This window comes from Camponotus floridanus, unplaced genomic scaffold, assembly GCF_003227725.1.
Source record: "Camponotus floridanus strain SB8 unplaced genomic scaffold, Cflo_v7.5 scaffold620, whole genome shotgun sequence".
Lineage (NCBI taxonomy): Eukaryota > Metazoa > Arthropoda > Insecta > Hymenoptera > Formicidae > Camponotus > Camponotus floridanus.
This window is the reverse complement of record NW_020229793.1, coordinates 1-11,374: the sequence shown is the minus strand read 5'-3', so window position 1 is coordinate 11,374 and position 11,374 is coordinate 1. Positions and strand designations below refer to the sequence as shown.

The following is an 11,374-nucleotide window of genomic DNA, read 5'->3' as shown; positions in this document are numbered from 1 at the left end:
TTGCACAACAAACGTATTTTGTACAATTTATACTATTTGTGCAATTTTGTACTATTAAAGACTATTTAAAGAATATTTAAAACGCGAAAAGAGATAGACAAAGCTTCGATGTAAATCAATGATTAAATTATAAGATAAATCACTACTTAAAATTCGCGAGAAAACGCGATAAATAAATAAATCGATGACATTCGGGACAATTGCGGTATGTATAATTTTTATAATATCGAAGTATACACGCGCGCGATATATGTAATATGTAATGTTTGCAAATATAAAATTCAAGGTCCGATTTATTCGTGATTAACATGCGATTTTATACGAATGTCGCGATTGAGAATAACATATATATATTGTATCTCATACATGATAGCTAAATAATATAAAATGGGGATCATGAGTTTTAAAAAAATTAAAAAACCGCGTTATCGCCAAAGTTTCGATGTAAGTTAACGATTAAATTATAAGATTATAAATTGCGACTTAAAATTCGCAAGAAAACGCGACGAATAAATAAATTAATGATATTCGGAATATTCGATTGCAATACATATAATTTTTATAATAACTGAAGAATATCCTCAATAGACACGCGCGCGAGATAATTATTATAACTGTAATTACTATACATAAGACTAAAATACATTTCGCGCATAATTAAAAACTATTAAAGAAAATATTCAAAAACGCGAAAAAATAGAACTTCGATATAAACTGACGATTAAATTATAAGATAAATTGCTATTTAAAATTCGAAAAAACGCGATGAATAAATAAATCGATAATATTTGGAATATTTAATTTCGATATGATAATATATAATTTTTCTAATATAATAATTAATATCCGGTTAATATTCGACAAAAAGGAGAACGATCTTAAAGATGGAGAATAATTAACATCTTGTTTTTATATCAGATTTCGCAAGAACGATCTGCGAAGAAAAGTTAAATGACCCATTAAACGTCAGGGATTCCACTGTAGGAGAGAACGAATTCTGGATCTTCCAGACTACTCCCGATAACAATGATTTCAGTTATATATCAACGACAATTACCCTCATTGTCATTTAATTCACGATTAAAATTTACGTCAGAAAATATGTTCTATCATTATTAAAAAATATATTTCTTTATTGAAAACCAAATGGATATAATGATTTTTATGTAAATATGATTACGAACGATTATATTTATAAATAATGAAATACATGCATCATTGGAACTTGTGTTAAATGTGCGAATACGTATAATAATTTTGGGGTACCAACTGTTCGCGCGCGAGACGAATCAAACCCCATAACAGCAAGATTTCAAAAATTTCAATTCGAATAATTTGTAAGATAAAATAAATCAAATAATTTCAAATAGTTAAGTCAATGTACTACTTTTTTATTATTTTTAATAGCATTTAAATTAATTTGCCGATATCTTATTGTTATCAAGGTACCCATTCGATTTGTCTCATAATTTTTAAGTACTCGCACATTTTATGTTACATTCATATATATAATTTCATATACACGTAACATATGTAATATTAAGAAAAATTATAAAAATTTTTTGGATATGTTAATTTGTGCATGTATTTTATTATACATACATATATAGATATATATAAATTAATGTTTTCTAAAATGGCGGGCTGTCCAACATCTGCAAATAGTTTCTTAAAAGAAACTGAAAATTAATTAATATCCCCAGTACCTAGAAATAATTTTTCAAAAAAGACAAATTATATTAATTAATAAAATATATTCGTTCGTAATCATTTTTATCAAAAAAGTCAATAAAATCTAATTGCAATTTGAAATTACTTGAAAAATAAAAATTTATATACAATAATTATATCCATATGTAATCTACTATTAAGATTTTTTAGTATTAAGACAATAATATGAATAGTAATAATGATAGCACATTTTCAATGAAGAAAATATGTATTTTTTTCTTTTCTAAATGTATTATTTAAATTAATCCGGATTTAAAGAGGCGTATGGCGTTCGTCGTTGACGTTACTCCGAAATCATTGCTTTCAGGAATTGCCAGGAAAACCTGGGATTAATTACAGTCCTACAATGAAAATTCCTAATTTTCAACAGGACATCGAACTAGACGTCGCAAATGGATCTTACAAGAATCGATAATAAATAATTCTCCATGATGAAAATCGTTTCAACTCTTCACCGGTACGAGTCACGCAATTTTTACTAATGGTCACCTCACGAGAAGGACAGCGATAAGATTCCTTTATTAAAACGGCAATCTCGTTTAATAAACGCGCGAAGAACGCGGGAAGAACAGTTTTTTCGCATTCTTAATTTATTAATATATTTTACGAATATTATCTGGTACACGAATAGTTCTGACATGAAATTTGTAAATGTATAAATCTGATTAAAAGGAAATTATTAAATTCAAAATTAATTCGCGATTCTATAATATCGAAGACGATTGTTAAATTTTGTTAAACTAATATTTAATCGTTAACTTAACATCGAATCTTCACACTTTTATATTCGACTTTTTTATTCGATATTTTTTTTATATTTAATTAGTAATATTTAGCAATATTACAGGGAGATACAGTTATAAGATTTTTTAATTAAAACGGCAATCTCATCTAAGAAATTTATATACAAAACGCGAAAAAACCGCGGAAAAAAATGATATTTCGTAATATACAAAACGCGAAAAAACCGCGGAAAAAATATGATATTTTCGTAATCGTAATTTATTAATTTACTTTACATTTAGTTCTGATATAGAATTCGTAAATAGATAAAATGAATATATATCATTAAATTTATAATAAATGAAATGCGATTCTATAAAATAGAAGGTGTTAAATTTTAATTAATACTTAATCATTAATTTAACATCAAATTTTTGCATTTTATATTTTGCTCTTATATTTGATATTTTTTTATATTTAATATAAAAAAATTAGCAACATTTGTAAAATTTATAATCTAATATTTATAAAATTGAAATATATAAAATTATATGAATTTAAAATTTATATATAAAATTTCTCGAATTTATTAATGACTCTTTGATATAAAAACACAAGCACAGTTAATTTTATGAATATTTTAAAAATATATACTATAGAAAAAATATGTTTAATGAATTTCTGTTATATTATCATTATACGTATACTTTCGATCATTTTTCGTATAATTTACATAAGAATGCATTTCATATAATTTATAATCATAAATACAATTTAATATAATATAAATTACAGTCATAATTGTATTTCATATACAATTATAATATCAATATTAAATCATAATTAAAATACAATTATAACTGCTACAATTTTAGTCACAAATTTGTTACAATTATTATAGTTACAAATTTATGATACTATCAATATCAAATAAATATATTCGATTTATTTAAATGTTTAAAAACATGAATAATTTGATATTAACAGCATTAACACTTGGATTTAATATTATGTAACTTTTATATATATATATATATATATATATATATATATAATATATTTTTAATTTTAAAAATGAAATATAATATGTTAAACTATTTTTTAAATATTTATAATTAGGCAATTTATTTAATTTTTTTGAAAATAATTTTGATAATTTAAATTTCATTTTTAACATATTTTTAAAAATAAATTTAATTTAATTTTTTTATATAATTTTAATTTATCTCTAAAATTATTGGAATAATTGAAAGAATATTTGGAATATTGAAAGAAATTGAAATATTGAAAGAAATAATGACCTCAACAACCCTAACAACCCTATCAATCCTATGATATCAACAACCCTACTTCTTGATTTAACTTATTTTAAACGAAACTTATTCGAGATTTAAGGAGCCTCTCTCTAATATATTTTAATCAATGCCCTATATTTTAATTACATTCCCTATATTTTAATCAATGCCCTATATTTTAATTACATTCCCTAATCGTGTGCCCTAACCGCGTACCCTAACCGCGTACCCTAATCGCGTACCCTAACCGCGTACCCTAACGTGCCCTAGCGTGCTCTTCAGGCCAGTTAAACCTACTTTTTGTCCTGACCATTATCTCGCTCGATCTCTAATCAGAGATCGAAAAAGGAGATAAACACTCCTTCTTTTGCCGACTGATTACCAGCAAATGAGCGTAAATATTTCACGCTCATCAATTGTACATATAACAATTGTAAAATCGAACGATATTATATATTTGAATATAACTTTATTTTAACTAAAATAAAGCCAAATTATAATAAATGTTTATATATTATATTAGACTGCTAACACGATCATATCTCATGATAAAGCAAGGGCAACCATTTATAACTGGGCAGAATTTATGTCGGGTATCACAGAATTTAACATAACTTCAACTGTTAGCAATTTAGTATAATATGTAGAGAATTCTTATAATATAAAAGTCTCTGTGCAGATTATCGATCAAAATTGATTGATATTATAATAATATATATAATTAGTAAATATTTATAATAATATATAATTTATAATAAAATATAAAATTAAAGTGTGTATAACATCTATCATATTACAATTTATTTAATTAATGAATCATTTGGCTTTATCTTAAATTAAAATAAAGTTTAAAAATAATATCTACAGACAAATTTTACGATGGATGAGCTACGATGAATAAGAAATTAGAAGATAAGTACTCATTATAAAAATAAAGTAGCATCAGAAATTAATAAAATTGATAAAAATATTAATGTGTGTTCTTTATTTAATAAATTAGACACAAAATCTTTAATGAAAATAATCTTTTCTTGATTTTCTTTTTTTAATTAATATTTAAATATATTTTTAAATGCAAAGCGTTTCGAAAGAGAATTTATAAAAAATTTATTTAATTCAATCTATCCTAACTCATCCATTTTAAAGCAACGGATTTACCTACAATCTACAATCTACAATCTACATATACATCTACATCTACAATCTCTACGAATCCGTTACTTCAAAGTAAAAAGTTTTTGTTCACTCACCGGCACAGATGCGCAACAGCGGAGTTGTTATTATCGAAGCTCGTTGTCTGTAACATACAAATATATAAATTCATTTATAACAATACACAAAATCGATATTTCAAAAAAATATTATTATGCGGAATTTCATATCCGGTATAAAATAATAAGCAGTTGTATACATGTATGGAAAAATTTTATAAATTCTGAAACTATCTTTTAATTACATATATAGAAACTTTTATATAATTTTTATAAAAATCTTTCTAATTTTTCTTTAATTCATTTAAATAATAAAACCGTATTATTGTGTGTACGATTTTTAACAGTAGATATATAAATAATAAATATTCACCATCAGGTTGTTCCGCTGGTGCAGGATGCCTCTCCTAGGCCTGCTCCTCCTCTCAGATCATCAGGATTGTTGCATCATCAGGGTTATCGCATCGATCTACAAACAAAAGAAGATTCTAATGTAATAGCGTTCAAAATAATTAATATTTCAAAAATTATTGTATACATTGAATTTTGTATTCGATGCATATAATAATAGTAGATTAATAAAATAATTCTATAAATTTTAAAGAACATTACTAATAATTCTCTTATAATTTTATAAAAGCTTACATCTTTACAAGATTATAGCTTTCATTTAAAAATTTTTTCTTTAATTCTCTCTTATTTAAATCATATAAATAAACAAATCAAATTAATTGTTGCGATTAATTGTTTAATTTAAATTATAATAAATATATTTAATATTTAATATATAATTACAAATAAATAAATTGCTTACCAGAAGGTTGCTCTGCCGGAGCCTGATGCCTCTCCTAGGCCTCCTCCTCCTCTCAGTTAGACGCGTGATACTTTTAGCGGCACTCCCGCACTCACGTGCGATATTTTTATATCGCTATTTTCGCACTTTTACGCGCGATACTGAACGGCACTCCCGCACTATTCGATACGATTAAAAATTTTCTGTTTTGTCGCGCGATGTATATATTTAATATATATATACTTTAAACGGCACTCCCGGTTTCGGTACGAGCGAAAATCCCGTTTCACTTGTGAAAGTGGGATTGCGACAAAGTCCAACGCGAAAACGCGATAACGCGATGACGCGAAAAAGCTAAACGCGAAAACGCGGAAACGAGACGCCGCCGTCCGCGACACGTTGACGGCACCGACGACGCGAAAGGGTACTTAGCTTCCTCTTCAGGCTCCTTGAGATTTATTCTAAATTAAAAAATTTAAAATAAACTTCAAGGCACCATCCAAGTACTAAGCCCTCCCACCGCGACAAGGTGTACCCCGTGGGAGGGTTATATTATATATAATTTTTATATAATTAATAGATATATAATTATAAATCTTCTTTATAAAACTCAAAATAATTCATTTTGTAAAACTAATTATTACGCGTAATGAATTTGTTATTTTCATTATTGATATATATATATGCAATACATGTATATTAATACGATTATAGTCGAAAGTTTAATATAATTGAAAGTTATGATACAATAATCGTTTAATTAATAATTAATTTAAGAATATACGACGTATTTCGCACTACGATCTTTATTGCTCGAGTGTCGCTTTATGAATAATACGAAGGCCATAACGTTGTATGACTAGCGCGCTATTGTTTACGTCAAGATCGAATTCCGTGTTATTATTCGTTCGTCATATCGAAATATATTGTATTATATTTTATATTACAATATAAGGTAATATAAATATGTTAACGTACGTAAGATATTTCGATGACAAACAGATAATAATATCAATCTCTCTCTCAAACAGATAATAATATCTTGTCGTAAACAATACGTATTTTTATTATATTATATCATATTATATTATATTATATTATATTTATTATATTATATTTTACATATTTTAATACAGCAAATAATTTTTCGATATTGATCGCGATCGCGTCTAGAAAAGAATTTAACGGAGCGTCTTGTACTACTACTTTACTCTTTGAGTGTCATCGCGCGAACGATAATAGAACCGAATAAATTAATTCAAAAGACCGTGTTATTATTATTTTTGTACCGAAACATTTTTCAAAACTATGGCATATAAACATATAAGAATATACGACATATTTCGCACTACGATCTTTACTGCTTGAGTGTCGCTTTGTGAATGATACTAAGACCATATGACTAGCGCGCTATTGTTTACGTCAAGTTCGAACGCCATGTTATTATTCGTTCGTCATATCGAAATATTTGTATTACATTGTATTATATTTTATATTATAATATAATATAATAAATACAGCAAATAATTTTTCGATATTGATCGCGATCGCGTCTAGAAAAGGATTTAACGGAGCGTCTTGTATACCACTACTTTACTCTTTGAGTGTCGACGCGCGAATAATAATAGAACCGAAAAAGTTAGTCCGAAAGACCGTGTTATTATTATTTTTTTATCGAAACATTTTACAAGACTATAGCATATAAACATTAGCGCGTTATTACGCCACCAAGGTCGGTTATTGTTTGTTCGTCATCGAAATATTTTACGTATTTTAATATATACATATATGTATATATGGAATATATTTAAGTATATAACAGTATTTTAGATTACATAGATTTTTTAATTATAGGATTATTTATTAAAAGATTGATGTATAGAGTGTTTCATTATGTTTAGATTCAATTATTTTATTGTGCGTTCTCACAATTCAAAATATTTCAATGATTGAAAAATAAAGCATCGCAGATATATTGTATTTGACTCTATAAATATCTATAAATAGTAAAGAAATAATTTCTGCTCGTAAAAATCGATTTCATATCGAAATAATAAATTATTATTTTAGATTTCTGTTACTATAATTCTTAGTTGATTAAATGAATAAATTACGATTAAATGCGATAGAGAATTTTTGTCGCGATTTGTATATAGATATTAATTATGTGTTATTTATAAAAGTTAATTAATCATATAGTTATAATAAATAATTTTCGGTGTTGATCGCGATCGCATCTAGAAAAGAAATTTAACGGCATATCATTATATTACTTATTAAAAAATATTAGACAATAACATATAAAATTATATAAATATGAATAAATATGAAATTATATAAATCGTTTCATAATCGGCATGCAGATATTACAAATGCTATCTGCATCTGATTTATATAATTTTTCATATGCCATTGTCTACTATTTTCGAATGTGTAATAATATTAATGTCACGTTGAAGGTAGATTAAAAGATAATCCGAAACGTTCGTATTTATTGTATGTATTGTGACGAGTAATTTGAAATATACTAATAATTTGAAATATATAATAATAATTAAATGAGAAAGGATTTTTTCTTGTGCTACAGTTAACGCGCTTTTTATTGGTTCTTAGTTATCAATTGTTTAGTTAATTTTTAATTATTATTATTTGAGCCAATTTTTTATTTTAATTTTAATACTTATATTATTTAATATTTAAAAATAATATTTAAAAATAAACTAGAATATTTTATGTGTTATAATTTATTTTCAATGATGAACCGTTGTGATAAAGATCACGTAAAAATGGCGGTGGCGATGGTGATGATGGATGATGTGTGATTAATATATTGTATCAAGGAATATATTAATAATTAATTATATTATTAATACAGGGAGAGAAAGACCACCCAAAACTTTAGATTTGTATTAAAATTTAGCGTTTTTGCATTATCGATACTTGTGTTACTGACGGAACAATCCAAAATAATGTTACCTACTGAAAACATTCATGATTTAGCTTCGTAGTTCATGTCCACGTTTTTATTTCAGAGGGCGTATTGCCTTTAAGAATTACCCAAGTGATCTATGATGTTTCTTATTCTTCTTTCTGATTGAAATTAATTGAGGCAAATATTTTTTTAATTAAACGGTAGTATATATTAAATTACATATAATAATGGCGATGGTGGTGATAGATAATGTGTGATTAATATATAATATAATATAATATCGGGTAATATATTTTAATAATTATACTTGATAGATAGATAGATAGATAGTAGATAAATAGATAGAGAGAGAGAGAGATCACAAAACTTATTTATATTACAAATTTATTTAATATATACAAACGTTTTGCGTTACTGCTTATGTGTTACTGCTTATATGTTACTGCTTTTGCGTTTTGCTTATGTTATCGACATTAATAAAGTGTACGAGGCATGGAATATAATCGAAATTATGTTACCATTGAACATTCGTAGATTTGACTACGTAGTTCATGTTATTATTTTTTTGTTTATAGGATGCATCGCTTTCAGAGATCGCCTAAAAGCAGACTATGACAAAACAGAGTGAAAACTATGAACAATTTTGTTGTTTGTTTTATAGATTTTAAAAATGGCTTGTCGTATGCTACATATTTGTAGAGTTGTAAATAATTTGATAAAAATGTTCAATCTGTAAACAATGGTAACGCAAATGAAATATATCATTGTCTCTAAATCATTATATGTAATTAACATATAATATGTATTTAGAATTAATTTATCAATTTAATTCTAATAAAATTATGAAATTTTTTTCAGGTATATATTATTGTTTAATATTGTTTAATTTATTGCTTGTCAGTCATTCACATTTATTAAAAATAGTCACTTTATTAAATAATGTGAGAAACTCTATGTTCTTTGCGAATAGTAAGTAGAACTTTTATGGATATAGCATTTTGATAATAGTTTATATTTACAGTAGAAAATAGTTTGTATTTCACTGTGCTTTTGTTCTATAGGACCTGAAGATGAATTATGAAAGGGTGACAAGTATCAGTAATGCAGGAAGACGCAGAGTAGAGCAAGAAGAGTAGTGAAAAGAGAACCTAAATAAGGAGCAAATTATTGGCATGGGAAAAATTCCGATACAATTTCCTGGTCTGAACACTTCTGTGTTTAGAGAAAAGAATTAATTCAACAGCTAAAAACTGCTTGTAAATCTTGAAAGAAAGCAAAAACTTATGGAATTACACAAAGTCAGACCAGACCAATGCAAATAAAATTATCGCCATTGGAATGTGGTTGGAGGAGTGTTACAATGGATGGCAGAAGCATTGAATCAGATCTTATTGGAAAAGGTTAATATTTATGCTATTATTGGATTATAATGGTTAAATTACACACATACAAAAATCATGTGATACGATGTCTATTTTCAATTTTTTTTTTTTGATGTTTCAGTTCTAAATATTAGAATCTTATATAATTAATATCTTTGTTTTCTGCAGATACATTTGAAAGTTTTGAAACCTGGATTTTGGAAAACAAAATGATAACTTGTATGACCAGTAATTTAGCAGTAAGACTAGAATCAATTCATTTATAGTAACTGGGAATGGAAATGGATTGGCTGGATTTGCGTTATCAAAAGCCAAAGCATCCCTAAAGACGATTAAAAATAGGGCTGGTCAAAGATTAATGTATATTCCTACATATAAGGAACACACTGGTAAGAAAATACTTGTCAATACTATATAATATAAAATTTATTTCTTCTCTTTAATATCACTTTGTATTTTTCAGTGTTACATGATTTCTTTACACAGTTTGAGAATATAAAAATATTTGTAAAGAAAATTCATGAAGGATAATGGCTTGTTTGTCATCATGCGATAAAAGCGTGTTGCGAGATAATTGGCATAAAGGATATGTATGCCAAAGTACAAGGAGGAATGTAAAAGCATTCTTTATTGGTTTCAGCAGGTATGTATATAAAGTATTTAAAGGCATATTATACTTTTTATTTAATTTATAACAAACATTTTTTATTTATATTTAATTTATTAATTTATATGAATTTAATTTATATTTAATTTATTAGAAATTAAACATTTTTTATTTATAAAATTAATATAAAAACATATCTTCTATTTAGTAGTTGGAAAGAAAGACGAGGAGAAATGAAAAGTGAATAGTTAATTAAAAGAATATAATCTAAAAATAATACATAAAAATTTATATTATTGTATATTTTTTTTCATGAGGAATGTGGGGGCACATTTATGTATTTTTTATTTGATGAGATTTTCTTTAGAGCCATTCGTAATTCAACTTTACATTTTTTTTTCTCTTTCTTATGATATATAAGTATAACTAATTAACCTGCAAATGCCTTCATCTTTTGTGTGCTTAAGAGCGCAACATTACAAGTACTATATTTACAGATAATCATTGTATAATAAAAAAAGCAAAAAATCTAATGATCTGAAAAAAGGGATAAATATTGTAGACCAGCATAAGTATCAACCAATTATTCCACCGCTCTGTTTCGAGTTGAGTTGCAATTTTCTTTTATATCATAATATTATAAATAAGATAAAGATTCTGTCCGTTTCAAATAAATTTATTATTTTATGTATGTAATACT

At 25.8% G+C, this 11,374-nt stretch overlaps 1 protein-coding gene and 1 long non-coding RNA gene across 3 annotated transcripts; one reads left to right on the top strand and one right to left on the bottom strand.

Annotated features, from left to right (window-relative positions):
- Window positions 1-5,026: 5,026 nt before the first annotated feature.
- Window positions 5,027-6,111, bottom strand: LOC112639404. Its single transcript, XR_003123500.1, has 3 exons — window positions 5,775-6,111; window positions 5,334-5,429; window positions 5,027-5,046 (listed from the first exon to the last, which is right to left on the bottom strand). It is a non-coding gene; the product is annotated as an uncharacterized LOC112639404 (long non-coding RNA).
- Window positions 6,112-9,983: 3,872 nt separating this feature from the next.
- On the top strand, window positions 9,984-10,698 carry LOC112639403 (28S ribosomal protein S5, mitochondrial-like). Of its 2 annotated transcripts, XM_025413225.1 has the most exons (3): window positions 9,984-10,085; window positions 10,334-10,456; window positions 10,531-10,698. In XM_025413225.1, the coding sequence occupies exons 1-3, from the start codon at window positions 9,998-10,000 to the stop codon at window positions 10,596-10,598; spliced, it is 279 nt and encodes a 92-aa protein (XP_025269010.1). In that variant the 5' UTR covers window positions 9,984-9,997; the 3' UTR covers window positions 10,599-10,698. The 2 variants fall into 2 exon arrangements, 1 of the variants encoding a protein (XP_025269010.1); XR_003123499.1 differs by lacking the exons at window positions 10,334-10,456; window positions 10,531-10,698 and adding an exon at window positions 10,236-10,304.
- The last annotated feature ends 676 nt before the right edge of the window (window positions 10,699-11,374 follow it).